At 40.1% G+C, this 22,011-nt stretch overlaps 1 protein-coding gene and 1 pseudogene across 1 annotated transcript in view; one reads left to right on the top strand and one right to left on the bottom strand.

The window, feature by feature from the left end:
* CNTNAP5 (contactin associated protein family member 5) overlaps positions 1-22,011 on the bottom strand; it is a 463,918-nt gene that overhangs the window by 83,562 nt on the left and 358,345 nt on the right. The window contains exon 14 of the mRNA XM_077320572.1: positions 1,855-2,011. Coding sequence (XP_077176687.1) covers positions 1,855-2,011 — 157 coding nt within the window. The remainder of the gene's footprint in view (positions 1-1,854; positions 2,012-22,011) is intronic.
* LOC143829518 (small ribosomal subunit protein eS12 pseudogene) lies at positions 11,205-11,894 on the top strand (annotated as a pseudogene).

Raw genomic sequence — 22,011 nt, 5'->3', positions numbered from 1 at the left:
ATTAAAGTTCAGATAAGGAACCTTCCCTGAACATTTCCTGTGCCCATTCCATGCACGCTGGATAATGTACTTTCAATGTGCTTTGCAGCTGGATTTTCTTCTGAGGAACAGCAAAATCTCCTTCTAAAGTGCATTGAAAGTACATTATCCACCATGTGTGGAATGGACCCTGGATTTGTAGCCAGTTCAATTCAGCTTTTTTTGGTCAAACATTTCACCCTGACAGCTGAGCAGTGTGGGATCTACCTGTCAGCTGTTATGTTTAAAAGGCTGGCAGCCCTTTAAACCTAACAGTGGACCAGGTCTGCCAGCCAGCTTTTAAGTTTAAATGGATATGAGTCATTAAACCACCTAGTTTCACTTCTCACCTTCAAGGGGGGGGGGAACCAACTGGTTAAATGGCTATCCATCATTTAACCTAAGAGATGGCTAGTGGACTCAGTCAACTATTAGTTTTAATGGCTGCAAGCCAGAAAACGTCTTGGTTTCAGTCCCCCATTCAAACGGGGGGGGGGGGGGGGGCGGGAGTGAAACTGGAAGGTTAAATGGCTAGCAGCATTTTAACTCTTCCCAGGTGTTTCACCTTTCTCCTGGCCTTGTGAGCCACAACTGGGAGAAAAGTGGGAGGGAAATACATTCCAGGGCAGTCCCCATTCCCTTTTTTCCTGGCAGTGACTCACTACGGCTAAGATAAAGAGTTAACTAAGCTCTCTGGACTGGCTTAGTGGAGGTAAGGTGAGGCTGGTTCAGTTTGGGAGCCTAAATTAAACTGCATTTTTGCCCCTGAAACAACACTGGAACTTTTACATTTTCAAAGATAGCTAAGGTAGGCATAGTAGTAGATAAATCACATAAAATATTATATATATATATATATATATATATATATATATATATATATATATATATATATATATATATATATATATATATATATATATCTCACAGCTTTGCCCATAAGGCTGGGAGTTCAATCCCAGCAGCCGGCTCAAGGTTGACTCAGCCTTCCATCCTTCCGAGGTCGGTAAAATGAGTACCCAGCTTGCTGGGGGGTAAACGGTAATGACTGGGGAAGGCACTGGCAAACCACCCCGTATTGAGTCTGCCAAGAAAACGCTAGAGGGCGTCACCCCAAGGGTCAGACATGACTCGGTGCTTGCACAGGGGATACCTTTACCTTTACCTTTATATATATATATATATATATATATATATATATGTATAAACATACAAAATACAATCACAATTCAAGACTGCTAACAAACCAAACTAAAGGGGCCAGGAACACCTCCCTGGGAGTTTGCTCTATAATGGTGGAGCAACCATTGAAATGGTCCTCTGTGATGTACCTATCAAATGAGCTTCTTTGATTGATGGGACAGTCAGGTCTGCCTTTCTAATAACTCAAGAGAACTTCTGTCCTGTCAGGATTAAGCTTCATCACCCTAAACATATTTCTCCTTTCTTCCCTGCTTTTTGCAGTTAGCTTTTGTATGTTTACTGTTCTGTGTCTGTACTAGAATCTGGGAGAATCAGGTTTGAATTCACACTCTGCCATGGAAGCTTGTTGGGTTAACCCAGATGCATTATATACTATTAATCTCACAGGATTGTTTTGAGAAAAAATTGAGATTATGATTATGTAGTCCTCTTTGGGTCTAAATTGAGAAGGAAGATAGGGCATAAATTAAGTGAATAAAATTATTTGGTAGATCCAAATGAACAAATAAACCAACCCCCCAATCAAAATCTATCTTCTTTTTTTTTACTGCCACTAAATTTGTACAAAAAATTACAAATTAGTCACTCATGTTTCAGTGCAAAACTTAAGCAAGAATAATTTCCTGTAGTTACCATTCTTCTTTATCTGCATCACAGTTGCAAAAATATCTCAGATCCAGACAGCTTTCTTCTAGTCCACAGGCACATTGTTGGACTCCTGGAGGAGATCCTCCCCAGTAAGGATGTTTTTCGCTAGCACGACCAACCCACCAAACAAATGGCATTCCATCTGTAGAAACAAAATGAAAAACAGCTGTCATAAGAAATCTGAATTTAAAAGGCATCAGTGGGGGAGACAGGGGGGAAGGCTTTGTTCTCGCAATTGGGAAATTTAGTCTACATTGAGCAAACACTGGAAACATGAAGGTCAGACTTTTGATTTCAACATTTTACATATGAATATTCAAATATATCTAATTCTGTTGGTCTGGATTCTCAAGTAACTAGTTACCTGGACACTATGTAATGCAGCCTTTTTCAGCCTTTTGAGCATGGAGGAGCCCCTGAAATATTTTTGAACTCTTTGAAGAGTTCTGGAACAGAGCTTTACATGATATCAGCTGGCCATGGCTCCCTGCCATTCCTTAAGGACTGAGGGGGGAATGAGGAAGAAAGTGGTTTGAGGGAGAACTAGGGAGGGACATTCTTTCTACCGCTATATTGAGAACATACATGTCTTTTTTGGATGTGTTGCAGGCTGTTCTCATGAGTGAAGTGTTTTGTTTTTTTTTAAGGTAAATTCCACTTTTTATGATTCCCTGAAAAGCGCTACATCGAAGCGCTTTTTGCGGGAGTATTGCAGGAATGTTGCGGATTGTGTACAATGTCGTGCATAATGTTAAAAAGATAGCGTCACACAATGGTTAGACTTCGGCAACATTAGCACTGTGCAGAATGGCCCTTAATTAGGCTTAGTTATAGTATTAAGATTAGCTTTGGACTGGGAGTATACATTGCCATTGGCATCATCTCCTGAAAAAAGCCAAATTTTTACTCTATAAAAGTGGGACTGTTACTTTTCTAAGCTGGAGAAGAGAACTGTTTTGGCTACCTGAACACTTTCAGGACACGTGAATCCTAGACAAATTGCAGCAATTATAGAAGCCATATCCTTCTAGTCTCTGAAAATTTGAAGGGGCAGGTACTACTTACAAGTAACATCTTGGTCAATTTAGTCATGTTAAAGCACCATTTCACCATTACAGAAACATTCATTTATAACTGGGACCCTCATATCTGTGGGTCTCTTTTTCTCTACCCACACGTGCCTCAATGGCAGTTCTAGCAATCAGTCCTGGGATTGTAAATGTTCCTTCACTTAGAGAAGTCAGAAGCATTTCTGCCCTGGTTTTCTTAGTGGTCCGTCCTATTCTGTGGGATGGTCTTATTGATGATATGAGGAAGACATCAGAGATTTTGGAATTTTTGTAAAGCAGAAATTGTACTTTCTCAATCAGGGGTTTCTTGATGGCCTTGGAAGGCTGTCCTGAATGGGTGGCAGTTAATTATTTTAATATATTTTTAAATTGGTTAAACATTTGCTGGGTGATATGACCTTATATAATCATGTTGAACCACCTCCTTCCCAAAATGGCTAATGGTGTGCCTGGAAGGGGAGGGGCCCTGGGTAGGCATGTGCACAGCTATGCTTCCTAACTATATCTGCATGTTATCACCACTTCTGGGGAAAGGCTGCTAGAACCATTAACTTCAACAGACATAGAAGGGTGCTACTTTGCTTAGGATTCCACTGCTAGGCATACAGCTTTTTATTTCCCTCAGCTTACCCAAACTATCTATTTAAACCTATTCCTTCTAGCTTTTCAATAATTACAGTTCTAAAAGAGGGCCTGTTGAACAGGGATTGGATTTTGAATGTCAAAGAAATAAAAAAAATGCCTATGAGTTCTCCCTTGCCTATGAGCTTTTTGATACCTTTAGTAGGACTTACTTTGAAGTGCATTCAGAAGCCAGCAATCAATTTTAACTGACAGCTTAAATGTACATGACAGAAGCTCTCTGTCTAATTGAAAACTGTGCTAATTCCAGGGAAGAAAATATTTAGCTTTAAAATACAACTTTGTATGGCCATTAGGAAACAATAGTGGGCATTAATCAAAGTCACACTGCATAATATTGTCTCTTGGATAGGATCATTAAGCTGGTGCATAATTATATGATAAACAGCCACCACCAGGGTTTTAAGAATGAACAATTTTATAACATCTTCTCTGAATTTGACTATTTTATGGTACTACACCAACCAAAAGATTTATTAAGGTCTCCAAAAGCAGTATACTTGCCAAAGCTTGAGTCATTTAAAACCGGGCTAAATAGAGAACTTGCTAATACACTGCAGGGAACAATCTGACAAGGGATGGAGAATAGACTTCTACGGTCTAATGTATCTTTTTAAGTATCTGTTGTAGCATCTGATTCTGCCACTAAGAAATGAAATAGTATCTCACTTGCACTGCTATAAGAGGAAGAATGAGTGCTATATAGACTCTCATATAGGTTCAACAAAGAACCTTAACACATGCTTAGGAAGGCTTTAATTATGCCATTACTGGTGTGTATTTGCTTAACAAGTTGTTCAGAAGCAGTATAATGATTGCATTTTTAAAGTATTCTACTGATTTCTCTCATCTTTACAATATGTTTACTCTGGACCATTGCTTCAACTGGAATTTAAAACAGCCATACCCTATAAATAACAAGAGCAATTTTGCATATATTACCTTTTTTTTTTTACATAGGACATAAAAGCATGACTTTTCAATATACCCCACAGGAGCCAGCTTGGTGTAGTGGTTAGGAGTGTGGACTTCTAATCTAGCGAGCCGGGCCTGATTCCGCGCTCCCCCTCATGTAGCCGGCTGGGTAACCTTGGGCTTGCCACAGCACTGATAAAGCCATTCTGACCAAGCAGTAATATCAGGGCTCTCTCAGCCTCACCTACCTGTCTGTTGTGGGGAGAAGGAAGGGAGGGAGAATGTAAGCTACTTTGGGACTCCTTCGGGGAGAGAAAAACAGCATATAAGAACCAACTCTTCTTCATAAGAGAGCAATCAGATAATTATTAAGTTTAAATACTAAGACTTTGGCCTTTCTTTCTGCGGGGAAAGAGAATCTCTAATATCTTTAAGTTGGCAGAGAAGTTCAATTTGGTGAACTGGATCTTGAGAAAAGCAAATTTCAAAGATCTCTGATTTCTGTCATTAATTCTAAACTGGGCCATATACTATGGATATTGTTCTACAAGCTGATGGAAGCCATAGAACCAATGTCTGGTTCTTTAAGAAAAGTGTGCCAATGAGATCTTGTGAGACTGGTGGCTATTTTTGAGGTGGTGAGGCAGCTTGAAATCAACATTGCTGTAGATTCCAGGCCTTAGTTGCTATCAGTGAGGGGGGGGGGGAGACAGAGTAGAAAAGGTGGGACTGAACATGGGGAGGGGAACATATGTATCAATTGTAGTCTTTTCAGCAGTTCCTCTTCTCAGGTCCTTGCCATGATCTGTCTCTATTCGTGGACACTGCATTTGCTGCCTTGGCATTTAAAACAATATTGTATTATGGAATGGTTTACAAACAATAATTCATAACGCCCCAAAACTTATTCCTCTTATAAAGGTTTTTTTTTTTTTTGGCATGATGGAACCTTGTTACGGGTAGGACTTGAACTGCTTAAGAGGCAATCAATATTACTTATTTTATTATCTGGTGGATTTTTAAATTGTATGTCAGTGTCCTTATGATCATGATTGTAAGATGCTTTGAGTTATCAGAATGATGGGGAATACAAATTTTAAATGAAAAAAAAATAAACAGCTGTGCTTAGGAGCGGGATACTGGCCCTTTCAGGAAAGAAAGATAATAATGTGACTTTACCATCTATGATAAAAATTTGTCCTAATCATCTTCAAAGCATACCAAGAAAATATTTCACAAGCAGTACATATTCCTTTCTGCATTAAAAGCTCGGAGGTACTTAGTTCTTTCTGTGGCACATAGCATTAGCCAGCTATGGCCTTGCAGAACACAAATTTCTCTTTATGTTCCTGTGAATAAAAGCCCACTCAGAGCAAAGCACTGTAGTTCCTTGATATAATGTTCACATTATTTCCTGTAACACATTTATTTAGTCCAAAATAGCAGATGGAAACCACTTGCACAAATAAGCACATTACTGCTGATCTATTTTCCCCTTCCTGTTCTACAAGACAGAGAATTCACTCATAACAGACATATTAGGGTTTTATTACACAGAGGGCGAAAAGAGAACAGAGGTAGTAGCCCTTATCTCCTGAAAAAAAACGACAACACAGAACCAGAGTAGCTACAAAGATTTTATTTCAACAGATAATAGTTTTGCTTAAGGCATGCAAGAAGTCACTTCCCCTTGCCTCCAGTAGCTTTGCACAAGATGTAAGTCCTCTTTAGATGTCAGGTTCATGCAAACAGGAAGCCTGCCAATTGTGTATATCATGAGTGTGCTAGCCTAATGATGCTATGCTATGGCATGGCCATGACTCACCCATGGCCACCTGTTTAAGCTACGGTGGGCCGGCTGGAGGGTGGACACAATCTTCCCAGCTACCCCTGTGGGAGGAAAAGCACATCTTACCATCAAAGAGGCAGCCCCTGGGGTGCCTATAAAGGCACCATGTGCTGAAGGGCTCAGCCTCTTGCCCCATGATTGCCAAGTGGACAGTTTCCCACCCACCTGTCCTGTTTTGGTTGGATGTTTGTAGTTAGCAATTTGTAAGTTTTTGTTCATCACAGCTGCAGTGTTTGGCTTGGAGATAGAGACTGTTGGTAGGAAGTCTGGCCAGTGTGTCAGACCTCCTGTGTGGTTGGGGCCTCTTAAGAGGCGGCACGTAGGGAGCAATGGCAACCCAGGTAGGGAGGCATGTGCCAGGCGATCCAAGGGTAGTCAACTGAGGTTGGTGCCCTTTAACTCCCCTACTAAGGTCGCTTCCCATTAGGATAGGACTCCAGTAGGTAAGGGGGACCATGTTCCTGCCTGGGAACCGGTGCAGGTCCCCAGGGTACCTCTGGAGTCTGGGGATTAGGCAATCAACTGACTGCTTAGGTCAGGTTCCCTCTTAGGCCGGGCCAACCCTCTTGTGCGGGGGAAAGAATAAAGCCGTGGCCATGTTTCAATCCAACACTTGTGTTGTGTCTCCTTCCAGCCATAAGGTGGCCACCTGCAAGTCAAATGGTTTTGAATGCGTGGCATGTATGGAGAGAGTATGCACAAGACAAAAATGCACATGTTGCTCAGTTCACATAACAGCAGTCATTGGTATGGTGCTATGCTCCAAATACACATAGTTGACACTGCCCCCAGTTTTCATGAATGCAATGGCTTTGGAGAACAAACTATCAATCCCTTTATTGACTTAACATACTCATGGCAAAATTATATGTATTGAGAGATGTATGGGTGATATCCAATGCAGCAATTCTGTATCTGTTTCTTTTACACTTACTTACACCTACTAAACTCAAATGAATGATGTGAAGGGGTGTGGCTAAAGATGTCGTCCTGAGAGGGTGGCAGGGCATCTGCTCTGCTATCTCTGAAGCCTGACAGGGGTCAATTGTGCAAGCAATTGGCAGAAAAGAGGAGGGGTACGCAAACCTCACCTCACCTTTCTACCCAGGAAGTTCTTGGGGCCGTCTCCAATCCTTTAGGGAGTATATCTCCCTGGATTATAGGCTGTCAGCGTTCCAGGTCCAGAGGACGACTGCCATTTTCTACCTCGGACTTTCTTTTCTTTCTTTAATCTTAAAGTATCTGCTTCAACCCTACATGATGATTTACCACAAATGAACGCTTTGAACTGAGGGGAGGACTTCGGCTGAGTTCCAAAACATCATTTACTGCAAGTATCTCTCGCTTTTTTTTTCTCCGTCTCTCTTCCTGCATCAAAGCCCTTTGTTTCCCCCCTCCTCTTACTCTGCTCTGCCTGAAGCCACCTCGTTAAGAGGCAGGCTAATTCTCCTAACTAAGCAGAAGAAGGATTCAAATCAACTCGAATTAATTGGCAAAAGCTCTTATTGTAATTGTTTTGGTTTTCGGAGATAGAGATAAGAGCAGTGAATGTGAAAATCTCACGAGAACTTTGTGCCAGTACGAGAATCCCTGCCTTAACCGGCTTCAATACGTCACATGCCTGTGCCGGAACATTAGAGGATAAAACAGAGGACCTCTACTGGCCACTTGTAAAATTGTTTGGGGCCGGGTTTTTTTAAAGTCAAAATCATGTCTATGTTAAAAAGATTGGCTCATCTAATAGAGATACAAACCCAAGATTACAAAGTATTCTTAGATGGATTGATCAAAAATATCTCCAAGGAGATCCAAGATGGCAAGGAAGAAGTCTTCAATAGGAATGATGGATCAATAACAGTGACTGATGACAGCTTTAAACAAGGTGGAAAACCAACAGCAGAAGAGAAATCTGAAATTCATATCTTCAAGGAGATCCAAGATGCCAAGGAAGACGTCTTTAACAGGAATAATGGATCAATAACAGTGGCTGATGACAGCTCTAAACAAGGTGGAAAACCAACAGTAGAAGAGAAATCTGAAATTCTGGAGACGGAAAATGGGATGCCGGAGTTCTGCAGCCCAGATAAGGACACCCTTTTTAAAAAGACATACAGCCATCTCAAAGCAAGAGTGTACAAAAATCAATCAAAAGAAATATGGATCTGCAGTGAAAGTAACCGATTTAAAGGATCTCTCTGGGGAAAAAATTGTATTGATACTGGAGTCCAGGAGGTGCAACGGCCTCAAGATTTATCGATGCATATTTTGCGGGAAAGAGTACAACTGCACTTTCTACGCCAAAGGCCAATGGGACAGAATATAATTTTACGGGAACGACAAGATGTAGCAAGCCTCGAGATGAGACCCCCTTAAGAAGACCGAAAGCTCATATTGTTTTATGTTTAATGTTATACCGTATTCTATATTTCCATTTTTATGAAAAAGGGGAAGCAGTGTCTCTTTCGCTCTTGTTTTTTTTTTTGTCTCTTTTCTTTTATAGGCATATAGGTAATATAATCATTAGTGCTGAAAATGTAAAATGGGGTTCTCCCCCCTTATTTTTTCTTTCTTCTATTAGTGAATTGTCCTAGGACTAAAGCCTACACTGAGGATGGTTCTTAGAATGGGTCAAGCAAAAATTGTTTTGTAGATGTATTAGAACCAAGGATAAGGAGAAGCTATAGAAGACTGAAAGCTTATATTGTTCTATGTTTAATGTTAAGCATTTAATCTAAACCTGGAAATCTTATTATTCTCTGTATTAACAACATATACTGTATCCTATATTGCTATTTTTATGAAAAAGGGGAAGCAGTGCCTTTTTTCTCTCTTGTTTCTTTTTCTTAGTAGGCATATAGGTAATATAATCGTTAGCGTTGGAAATATAAAATGGGGCTTTCCCCTCTTATTATTTTTTTTATTGGTGTATTGTTATAGGGCCAAAGCTCATATTGATCTGTAGAAAATGCAAAGCTCTCAACTTATACCTGTCAGGATGGCTCTTAGAATGGGCCAAGTATAAATGGTTTGTAGATGTATCTGTATTAAGGATAAGGAGAAATTATGAAATCCTTTTGTAATTTTTTTTCTTTGTACATCTTTAAGGCAAAGCCCTACTTTCCTCTCCCTTTATCAGGGTATTGATACAGGGCCAAAACTAATACTGTGCTATAAGAAATGTTTAATGTTAAGCATCTAACTCAAACCTAGAAATATCTGCTAGGATAGCTCTCAGATTGTATCAAGCAGTTAATGTGAGGTCTACGATCTCTCAAGTAAGTTGATTAATAATAACTTTTCTTTTGTATATCTAAACAGGCTTTTTTTTTTTTTTTAATGTAGTGGAAATGTGGATGGCTCTTAGACTCATGGCTCTTAGAGTTTTGGGCAAAAGTTTATATCACTGTGGAGTCAATGTGGGGTCGTATATTCTCAAATGATGACTATATTTCTATCTTTATGAAAATAAAAAAAATCATTATAAAAAAAAAATAAAATAAAATAAAAACACAGCTGACAACTATCAAAAAAAAAAAAAAAAAATGAATGATGTGACGATGATGGCATGGTGGTATAGAAAATGATTGCAACCTTCTGATTGATCATACAGTTATATTAGGGATTGGCTATAATTCTACTTACTGGTCTGCCCTGGTTCAAGTCTTTGGTTCTTACCAGGCAGAGAAAACAGCCTCTCTGGAATGTAGTTTGTAATAAACTCTATCACAAAACCAAAGTTTATGAAATGGAAGAAGAGTGTATCACTACTGCTTATGTAAATAATTGGAGGTGGGGGGGGGAGCATGCAAGCAGCTTTTTGGACCTGTCAGCAGTTCTGGATGGCGGGTATAATGACTGTGGGGTGTTCCTGGGAGATGAAGTGGGGAGGTAGAGACCCTAGGGTATTAGCTCATCCTGCAACGGCATTATCTTTCCCAGCCTCCAAGAACAGGGTATTTAACACTATGCAATCCTATTGTTCTCTGGGCAGATTTGGGAACTCCTCTGTGTCTATATTTCTTATGCAGTAAAATGTATGAAATACCTCCTCCCTTTCTCGTGCACTGGAGACACTCTCAACAGGCTAGGAAGTGGGTTTACAGAAATAATTCAGATCCTTTTGGATTTGGCCAAGTCAAGTTGATGGATTCCATCCTACTGAAGGATCATTTGAAAACCGTCTGGATTTTTTTTTCTGTGTTCATGCCTAGCAGTAATGCGGGTTGGGAAAGTCTTGAAGGACATTATAGTCCCACTTCTGATGAGCTTCAGCTGACTCAGTTAAGAGTAATGGGATTGTACTGGCCTCAACATCATTGCTGGAGAAGTAACTCAATGTCACTGCAAAATTGCCCTTTACCTTAAGAAGGCTGATCTGGTCACCTTGATCTATGCCATGGTGACATCAAGACTAGTCTACTATAATGCATTGGTCCCCCTCAAAATCAATTTGGAAACTCCAGTTGATGCAGAATGCTTCAGCTTGGTTATTATTAGCAACTAGATTGAGGGTGCATATTATTCCCAACCAACAGTCACTCCACTGGCTGCCATCAGTTACAGGGTCCAATTTCTAGTATTGGCATTCACATAATGGTTCATGGGCTTGGACCTCCATAGCTGTGAGACTGTCTTCTCATATGATCTGCCACAACACCAACCTGCAGATGGGGAAAATGCCCTGTGAATGTGCCTTCTGCCTTGTGGCTCCCATTTGATGAAATGCTGGCAGGGGCTCGTGGGAATTGTAGTCCATGGATATCTGGAGGACCACTGGTTGATTACCTTTGCCCTACACCATTAAAAACAGTGACCTACGAGTTTATAGAAGACTGGTTTATTTCAGCACAGGTTGCAATAACAAATGATCTAGCAAAAATTTGTAACTTAGCAGTTGCAAAAAACAAGCTGGATTTGGTTGTCTAAAGAATTTCCTCAAAGCAACAAGACGTTTAATGTTGGCCTTTTGATTATCCTGTATGATTATCTTGTAGTTAAATTGGGGGGGGGGTCAAACATAAAAATGCATAGCCTAACTATTTAAAATCTTTCATCAGGAAGGTAATACACAGAGAAGATGAATCTTCTCCTTTCCAGCTTTGTGTCATAGAAGCTTTTAGCCACCCCGGGTGGAGCATTATCATCAACCATGGCCGAGGAAGGCATTGCTGCTATAGGTGTAATGGACAATTAATACCATCCTTCAAGAAGTGCTTAAGACTGCACTTATCCATGATGGTTTAGCCCATGGAATTTGTGATGCTGCCAAAGCCTTAGACAAATGCCAAGCCCACCTTTGTGTGCTTGCATCCAACTGTAAGAAACCCATGTAGGTCAAGCTTTGTTTAGCACATTGTGCTGAACACCAAGTCAACCTCATAACGGCTGATGACAACAAAGAACTGGGTGAGTGGGTAGATCTCTGCAAGATCAATAGAGAAGGAAAACTTTGCAAAGTTATGAGCTGCAGTTGTGTGGTTGTAAAAGACTTTGGCAAAGAATCCAAGGCCAAAGATGTCATCAAAGAGTACTTCAAATGCAAGAAATGAACACACAAAATATTTTGAGCCTGAAAACAATAGAAGATAGAACCTGCACATTCTAAAGTGATGATTGTTGCTGAGGGAAATCTTTTTTGGTAGAATGCTCTTATTGGTCATCTGCCTTCTCAAAAACATTTACTGGCAACTTCCTGTAAGCCTTTCTTGTCTCAAATGCTTATAGAGTTTCCCAGCTACTCTTCCTCCTGTCATCTTTCTATATTCATGACCTACAGAAGTTTTTCCCAACATGTGTGTCGGGCTGTGAAGCCTCTATAAGTGGGTCAGAGGCCAGCCCTCTATAATGGATGCCCCTGTCCTTTCTGTTGTTTTCTTTTGTATCTTGAAAATCAAGATATGACACCAGAAACAGTATCTTTCATATCATACATGGTGTTTTTTCTTCACTGCTTATACATGTCAATCAAATACAAGATGTTATGATGGTCACTGGATTGAGTGAGAATCCCAGGGGAGATTAGAGGAAATAATGGGGAAGGAGAAGTTGCTCAAAAGCTGGAATGTATGTTCTATATGAAAGGCTGTGTATGTTGAACCTTCTTTGGGGTTCATAGGCTAGCAGCTGTACCCTTTGTGTGATGCTTGTTGATTTCTCAAAACTATCTGGCTAGCCACTGCAGAAAATGAAATGCTGAGCTAATTCACCAGCGGCAGCTGGGAGCTGTGCTTCCATTATGGTTACAGAGAAGGAAAAGACCATTTTACTTGCCCAATTCCAGCCAGTACACTAACAACCATAACTTGCAAAAATGTAGTGTGTGTGGTTTAAAGGCAGTTTAATATGATGGAGACTTAACTTACTTTCTTTTTAAAGAAAAATGCAAACAGCAACTTTGTCCTTAGCATCTAATAGGGATCCACCCTACATTCTGTCACAGTTCTGCTTTATCATATACATTTTTTTCAAAAGTTATAGAAAAGGAGGGGAAAGCCCTAATAAACAGTAGACTGTTGTCATTTTAAAGACATCATCAGATATATCAGTCTTGAGAAAAAGCAAAACAAAACATAAAAACAGCTTGATTAGCACAATGGGAGAAATAATACTGTGCCACTATGTTACATACCACAGTCAAATTCTATATTTAAGAGCTTGCCATGACTAATGAATAAAAGTGAAATGCAAGGATCCTTTATCTCTGCTGAAACAAGCATACCTATATCCAGTGGTACCTCTGAATCATTTGGTCTACTTAGAATTTTCAATCATCCCACAAATAACAATCTCAAGGCTAAATAGGAGTTAAATCCAGTCTTCACTCATTCTCATATAGACATTCCATGGAACTGTACAGAACTGTTTTTGCCCATTTTGAACCTTTTCTTACTATATTTATTTTGGTATTTGCTCCACATGCATTCCGAGGGCTCAGGTGGCAAATGCACTGGTTGGGCTACCTCCTGCACTTCACGCCCATTCCCAGGCCTTGGGCAGGGTGGTACAGCTCTGGCTCAGCTGCCTCCCTTGCTCCACGTGTGTCCTGAGGCCTTGGGCAGTCACAGCACTGACTGGCAACCTCCCACATTGCCCCACAGCTGGTCCAGCCTCTTCTGGCTGACTCTCTGGGGCAGGACTATGGCCATCATATCAGTTCCCATTTCCATCCCAGGAAGCAAGCCAGAAGACGTGTTCCACATCAAAAACAAAACACCAGAAGTCAAATCCATTTTCTAAGGCACAATCAATTTGGAATAATAATAACAACAACAACAACAACAACAACAACAACAACAACAATAATAATATTTCATACCCAATTAGAAGCACTAAATGCTCAGAGCAGTGCCCTGCCCAATGACAAGAAGAGAAACAATAGATCTGAATGCTCAGTTGAGAAAATATTTTATTTTATGGGTAAGCTCTTTCTGATCATGAATGGATAAGCATCAATACTTTGGCACATGATTAGGACCAAACAACACTCTGAAACTGACAGTTGCAAATAATTCCATTCCCCCAAGCAATTAGTGCACATAGGAACTTTGCACACTAGTTATTTTTTAAGTAGCTATTAAAATATGTGTGAGGATTGCAAAACAATTGTCCAGTTACCTACACAGAAGACATATGGAAGCCCTAACAGGTATAATATGGGGATCTATATTTCTGTACAAATTCATTTTCTTGCCTGGGAAGAGTAGTCAGCAAATAGACGGAAAGTGCTCATCTCTCCTGACAATTCTCTCCTTATGTGATTCTCAGTATGAGACCGGCAGTTGCCACAGCAGTGTTCAGTATTCTCCAAACCATAGCAGAATTGCACTTTAGGCAGAGAGTGCTAAATCACTCCTCATAAGGCTAAGTACCGAAAGTCCTAACCCTACCCATTCACTTTCCGAGCGTGTTAAAGTGGAAACCCTTTCCAAGTCCTTGTTTTGGCTACTTTTCAGAAGTTTAAAGAAGACAGCATTGCCTCTGTTTTCTGCTTGATCAGTACTCAAGAGGTGCTAAGCTGAAGTCTTCCTTCCCACATACTCTACCTCAACCCATGAAATCTGTTCATATGGAACATACTTAAGGTACTTTCATTGTCATTGTCCTTTTGAAGCAAAGCAAAATACATCAGCATGGATTTGGTGCCCACCAGCTAAGTCTCAAACAATAAACCACCCCAAATAAAAGGCCAACACTATCAAAGGAGAAGAAATCTATTTACCCTTCCCTGAGCCCTAACAAAGCAAAAGCATTCCACACTTGGTGAGTCACCAGAAGTGTTAATACCCCTCATTAAGCTTCTTTATGGCATAATGTGTTAAAATATGTTCAAGAGCAACTGTAAATAAATAATTGCTGATTCAACACAGCTGTCAACCTGTGAGTAATTCCAGCACTAGAAAAGTTACAATTAATGTCAGTAGTTAATGTTCTAAGTAGTGGAATGGGGAAACCATGTTGCAATAAACAAATGTAGTGAATTACAATTTAAGGGCATATACAAATGACTGAACTGCCTTGGCTCAGCTGTCCCATTTGCAACCTACAATTATGTCTCTGTTGGTCAAAGCAGCAGGGATGTCATTTGTCATCCCAGAGTTGCGAGATTGTGCAGTTTCCAAAAAAATGCAGCCATGGCAGAGAATATGTATCAGCAGCACCATGAAATGAACTGGCTAAGAGCCAGCATGTTAGAGTTAAAAAAAAAAGGCCAAGATAATAGAAATGAGAAATTCATTGACTACAGTGTCCCAAAGACTCCCAGCAATACATCCTGACCAATTTGAAAGGTCAGTATGACAATAACCCATCGTCTTTATGGAACGTTTTAATCACCTTTGAAGTGTTTTTTTCCTTACCTTGTGAATAACGATTTTTATAGCTGTTAATTCTGCTGATTATATTTTGAGATGCTTCTCACCAACTTTAAAACAGGCCATTCTAATGTTCTATATATCCAGATCCACTAAAATAGATTTATTTTAAAAGAATTTGGACATATTGAGGGAGGGTAGGTCTATCAATAACTATTAAGCATGGTGGCAGGTGAAGTAGTTAACTAAGGATATCTATGTCATGTTTGTTAGCCTTCCAGGGCAACTGGCTGGCCACTGTATGGTGTGGGGTGCTGGATGATGTTATCTGGGCTTATCCATATGATTACTTTCCTATGACATTTCATTTGCAGGCATGGATCCAACAATGGACAGCCACATGCAACCTAGTCTTCTGAATGTTTTAAACATTAACCTAATTTCCTTTTCAGTAGGCATACCTTAGAGCCTCTTGTGGTGCAGAGTGGTAAGGCAGCAGACATGCAGTCTGAAAACTCTGCCCATGAGGCTGGGAGTTCAATCCCAGCAGCCGGCTCAAGGTTGACTCAGCCTTCCATCCTTCCGAGGTGGTAAAATGAGTACCCAGCTTGCTGGGGGGTAAACGGTAATGACTGGGGAAGGCACTGGCAAACCACCCCGTATTGAGTCTGCCATGAAAACGCTGGAGGGCGTCACCCCAAGGGTCAGACCCAGTGCTTGCACAGGGGATACCTTTACCTTTAGGCATACCTTAATGGTCAAAACAGCTGTATGGCTTGGAACAACTTTTGACAATGACAGACAGATGTTGGCCATAGAGGCAAAATGTGTTTTATATTAGTTAGAAAGACTAGCCATTCACATACCAACTGTTGTAAAGAACAATATCTTCCATACGATTGCATGATGATATGGTATTCCCCATGGCATGGTATTCCCCCTCCCTTAGATTACAGTTTCCACTGGCATAGGTAGGTTGCTGCTATATGAGAAAATCAGCAGAAAGTCAGCAACAGGAGACACACAGGTAGACAGTTCCTACATTCTTGAAACTACTCTGACAGGAGAAATAAGTGTCCTTAAGCACACCGCTTTGCATTTAAACAAAATACATCAGTGACTTTCAAACAGCTGGTCCACTTAACACTCTCATGTAAACATCTGTTCACATTCATGCGTACAAATGAGGACATCAGCTGCAGAGTCTCTGAGGGCTGTTTCAGGCATTACTTTTTAGAACTCAAAATTGTATTCCTGAGTACCTTGTTCTCAGAGATGAGGCAATTGTAGCCTGGCTCAGAAAGGTAGTCAGCCTTGGTGCCAGACATTCCAAAGGGGAGTCCCTTGGAATCACAAAAGCCTTCCTTGTAACTGTCTGACATCAAACTTTAATCCTTTCTAGACCAGACTAAAGCAACTAGAAAGAAAGAAAGAAAGAAAGAAAGAAAGAAAGAAAGAAAGAAAGAAAGAAAGAAAGAAAGAAAGAAAGAAAGAAAGAAAACATTAACAGTTTTACTGTGATAGTATTTTACATGTTCCTACTGCTTTTAAAATTTATTTTTTATTTGTGTATACCACTATTTTTAATTGACTGTTTCCCCCCCTGCTAAACAGATTCTTACTATATTTAACTGTATACCCACTCCGAAAATCTGCTGTGAATACAGAACAAAATGTTTATATAAATGAATGGGTAACAATTTATGCATCTATAAATACATTTATTTTGCACTTGGGGTAGCAGGTTATAAAGTGGGAAGAAAAACAACTAATGCATGAAGCCTCTTGTTTGCTCAAAAAAATCTTTCCCAGTCATTCCTGCCCCCTTCAGCAGCATGGGATGATGTGAATTGTTGAGAGAAGGTCCAGTGGTCTAAGAAATGCTTTGGAAGAAGCGTAAGGTTTTCAGCTGTGCATGGCTGAGTACAATGAGGAACTGAATTGAATTCCAAAAATATTGTTTCTTTGTATCTTCTTGGATTTATTTTGATAAAAGATTTTCAAATTTCAACTATAAACAATTTGATCAAATAGACCTTCCTCTGTATATTATACTGACCTCACTAAGAACACATAGAACGCAAGAAATAAATATTAGACTCCCTGATCTTTTTTTTTTCACATTGACAATTCAAAATCCAGGCTAAAAAGTACCTTTTTATGTTGTTGTCAATAGATTATGTTTCCTTAAGGGGCAGTCTACTTTAAATTTACATGCCAGCAATGGCAATGTAGATTGGACACAATTACTTAATATTGAGAAACATAAAATAAAGGTTCAGTTGCATGCCGCATCATTATCAAATTAGTTTAAAGCAATATGCATTCCACAAGAACTGTACAACAGGCATTCCATGTGGGTTGCAAATGCAAAAAGTGCCCTCTTTATTCAGTTCTAACACTGAATTTGGTAAAAAGTGCATTGCCATAATCAATAAATGTTCCTTTGACCTCATGCTACTCATAATACAACAGTCCCTTAAGAAGGTGGAAACTATTGATAACAACATAGAAGATAAATGTAAACATGGCAATTTGCTTTCTGGTATTGTTAAGAAAGTGTATTTAACAGTTTATTTTCAGAATTGTGAAAATACATTATAACTTGGATTTTGAATTGTTAATGTGAAAAAATGATTGGTGAGTCTAATATATCTGTTTCTTATATGTTACATGTTCTCAGGGAGGTCTCTATACCAAAATTATATTAATATTGATTTATAGTAAGAAGAACTGTATATACAATTCACAATCTTTGACATGTCCATTGATTGTGATTTCAGAACACTACAAACCTTTTCCTTCTTCATGCCTTTGCATTTTATAGGATAGTTAAATAATGACCCTCTTCACTTCCCTCCCTAAGAGGCAACAATTTCCCTGTCTTTGCCTTTGCCTGTCAAAACTGATCTTTGCTGAAGAATTCTGGCTGTCCCACCCTTTGACCGGATGATATTTTGGCAGTTGGCTCAACCCAGGAACCTGAGAGAAGGATCAGGATGCCACTTTAATTTAAACAACTTAAGTGGTACACAAGACATTTTAAAATTCAAAAATAACAAAATATTTTATTGAACATAGAGGGAAAATGTTAAGAGAAATCAGGTGTTGAAATTTCTGAAATGAAACCAGTACAAGCACAGACTTTAGTTCTTATGCTTTTTACAGTGACTTAATTATGTTGAGATACTTTTGTTCTAATGTTTTTCCATAAACATTTCAGTTCAATTCTTTAAAGTAATTTCTAACACTTTTGGTTTTCAGAAGACTGGTGCACTCTTTCCAGTATTGAAACCCTTCACTTAAAACACCAGTACTCCTCTTTGGGATTTTAACTAACTCTTAAGAACTCTAAAGACAGTTTTTAATCACACAAGATAACTGTACTGTTCAGAGCTATTTCCCTGTTTAACCGGGTATGGGATTTTCTTCTTCTCTCTAGATCTAGCCCCTTTCTCTTGCCCAAATGGGAGTCTCTGTCTACTTCCCAAACTTCCTTGTCACTTTCCCCCAGTTCTCTGTGTTAAACTGCTCTCAGCTAAGGTTGAAACCACACTCTCTTTAGTCAAAGCATCTACTATCTGAATTCAATCAAAGCAGAAAACTGACTGACTTTCTCCTCAGCGTGCAACTCTCAACATTTTCTCTGCTCAGTTGATGCTAGTCAATCACATTGCCTGGAGCAACCTGTCACTCAAGGAACTCTGTTTCTGTGAAGAAATAACCCTGCTTGTACAGCACTTCTGAGCCAGTACATCACAAAAGACTTGTTGAATTTACAGAGATGGCTTGCATCCGGTAAGTAGGCAGACAAGCTCATTGTCTCTAGAGTCCTTATCATATAATCATAGAGTTGGAAGTGTCCATACAGGTCATCTAGAACACCCCCTTGCTCAGTGCAGGATCAGCATTCAAACATTCACTGCTACTTTAGGTAATGGATATTGATGACTACAGTCTTCACATGTACAATCCCTTGCCAATCTATCACCCATGCATTGAGATCAATAACTTCTTTTCGCTTTCTACTCCAGTGTCAACTTTCTTTTCATCTCTTTCCAAATGAACTACCTGTAAAAATATAAAGATTCCCACTGCATGGGTTACAGTCTGATTAAACAAAACATTACTTTGAAATCAACTGATTGTTCCATAGGCTGTTGAATTATAAAACACCTAGTTATATTTCCCCCCACTTAAATTCTAGCTTCTAGTCAATCTACATTCAACATCTTTGTGGACTGCTTTACATCTGGGCTCATCATAGTTTCTCAAGAACTTTGAAATTTAATCCCAAAACACTTGCAGTAGGCCAGCTGGGGAAGAGGGTGTCACATAATGAGTAAACTCTAGATTTAGGATAATGATGATTTAAAAATATACATTCAGTGGCATATCTAGGGTATTGCAAGCAGGCCTGCCAAAGGGGTGGGCACATCGAGCTCAGAGATTCTGCCCTTCTCTTGAGAGCTTCCCAAATGAAGGCAGAGCTCCAGAGCTGAGAAGTACAAGTAGAAACTCTCTGGTAAGCGATAGGGGAAGGTAGGGCTGGGCTGAGATAGAACATCTCCAGAGATGCAAGTTCTTCGTGGTGAGTATTTGTGGGAACTCATATGAACAGTGGCAACCCATCAAGTGGCTCTCATATCACTAAGCCTTGCCCCCTCCTGCCCCAGGTGCCAAATAGGCTAGATGGATGCATTTATTTCCTGTCCATGATATTGTACTGACTGACATTCATTCTTTGTTCCCTTTTAAAGAAGAACATATAGCTATCATCTCATGTCTGATTTAAAGCAGAACAAGACGACAATGGCTGGATGGAGAAAAAAAGCCAGCCTGTTGTCTTTTTGCTTAAAAATCAGTACACCAGGGTGTCAAACATTTTAATATAGCTTTTAATGTACAAATGTCATTTTTTTGTCACCCGACTACTGCTGCAGTTAAAGAAGCATAATTGTCCTTTGGCTATTATCTTAAATGTATGAAGAATGAATATGAATGTTTTCACCATGTTATATCTGGGACATTTTTTTAAAGCTAATTTCTGGGTCTGTGAATTATTCATAATACACTTCAAACTGGCTCTCTTGTATAAGGTAATTGACCTTGTCTGTATGAAGCACCAATTGCCTTGCTCTGGGACAATTAAATCTGTGATGGGGTTCATTATTTAATGAGAATGTCTTTTCATTAGTTTAGGTGATATATTATTACTTAAACTGGTCACCTAATTCTGCAATTAAGACCTGCACATTTTTACAATTTTGCAAAGGACTACATTCAGTTATAGCAATATTTGGGTGCTAAGCAGCATGGAACATCCTTGTTGAACAACCTTCTGAAAAGTGTAAGTACCGAGTGCTTCCAACCAAATTAAATTACAGTTCAAGAGTAGCCTGGAAAGTTGAGCTATGCTTTCCTTGTTTCTCTTCTGCAATGTGCATACTGTGTTTGTATTTGGCTCAAGATCTCAGCCATCCAGGCACATTCTAAAATCCAAACCTGATGCTACAGAAATCAACACAGGCGTCAAGTTAGGTGCCTTTTCCTTATAGACACCCTGTACTCCTGGTTCATCATAATGCATTGTCTGCAAGGGTTTCTGTGGAGATTGTTCAGAAACAGGTTCGGAATGCATCAGCAGGATCACTGACTAGCATGGAGAGGAGAGACAACATCTTGCCAATATTAAAAGATCTGACTGGCAGGAAGACATGTGGGCAACAAGTTGGGACTTGTATTGGCAGTAGTAAGGCCACAGCTTTTATTCTTAATACACCAACCTCCAGCTAGAGGGTGGGCCTGCCGCAAGAAGAAGAGCCCACCATCCGGCTGCTCATGTCATGGCTCTGGGGGCCCCTTTGACCCACTTCTGTCCTAGCTAGGATGGCGGATTCCTTGCCCCCCCAGAGACCTACCCTCAGGGAAGCAGCTCAGTGGATGGCTGACAGGCACTCGCCTCATTCAACCACCCAGCCACCTGGTTCAGAACCCCTGGTCCAGCCAGCCAGGTGTGCCGCTCTCCTTCTTAAGCCGGTCTCTTACGGAGACCCCCATATACACACTCAGGGCTCCAGTATGCTAACTGAAGTCCTGAAACAACAAGCTCTTATCTCGTGCCCCCTTTTAAAGCACTGTGATGAAAACATGCAATAAAACTTTAAACCATCCAAACTTAGGACAGATGGGAAGCTGTTCAGATGGCTTCTGGTGGCGGAGATGCCAAGCCCAGCTGTGGTGCCTTAAATAGGCACCCTGGGCCTGCCCCTACTGCAACCACTGTGTGCACCTCCAGGCATGCCCACTGCAACCTTTGCTGTGCAGCAGTGTCCCACTGAGCCCACCTTCTGCAGTGTCAATTGGCGGCCACGGTCATTCATGGCCGTGCTTTATACTAGCTGGCTACCAATGCATGGCCAAGTATCACTCAAAGTGTTATTCTTAACCTTTACAGTCCAGGGCCAGTTGTATCCATGTGAACCTGCCCAGCTGCTAAGATTTTTGGAAGTTTTGTTCTTTGTGGCTCTTTGGAGGTGAGGTGACTGACATCTTTGCTATATGTTCGAACCACATAATCCCTTCCCTATTGTTGTTTATTAATTGCAGTATTTATATTCAGCTTTTCTCCCCAGTGGAGACCTAAATTAGCTTATAATAGAACAAAATATATTTTAAACCAACCAACTAACAATGATAATGGCCATGATAACAAGTTACATCTTGGGCCAGACTTGGATCTTCTGTGCTGGCTCATTCAAGGTTATAAGCAAAGAACCAAAAGCTCTTTAGCTCTGGTCCTTTAGCTTGAGCCAGCTCAGTAGATCTGAGTAAGAGGAAAAGAGAACAAAACTCA

Source organism: Paroedura picta, chromosome 2 (assembly GCF_049243985.1).
Source record: "Paroedura picta isolate Pp20150507F chromosome 2, Ppicta_v3.0, whole genome shotgun sequence".
NCBI lineage: Eukaryota > Metazoa > Chordata > Lepidosauria > Squamata > Gekkonidae > Paroedura > Paroedura picta.
The sequence above is the reverse complement of the archived record's forward strand: the minus strand, read 5'-3'. Positions and strand labels throughout refer to the sequence as shown.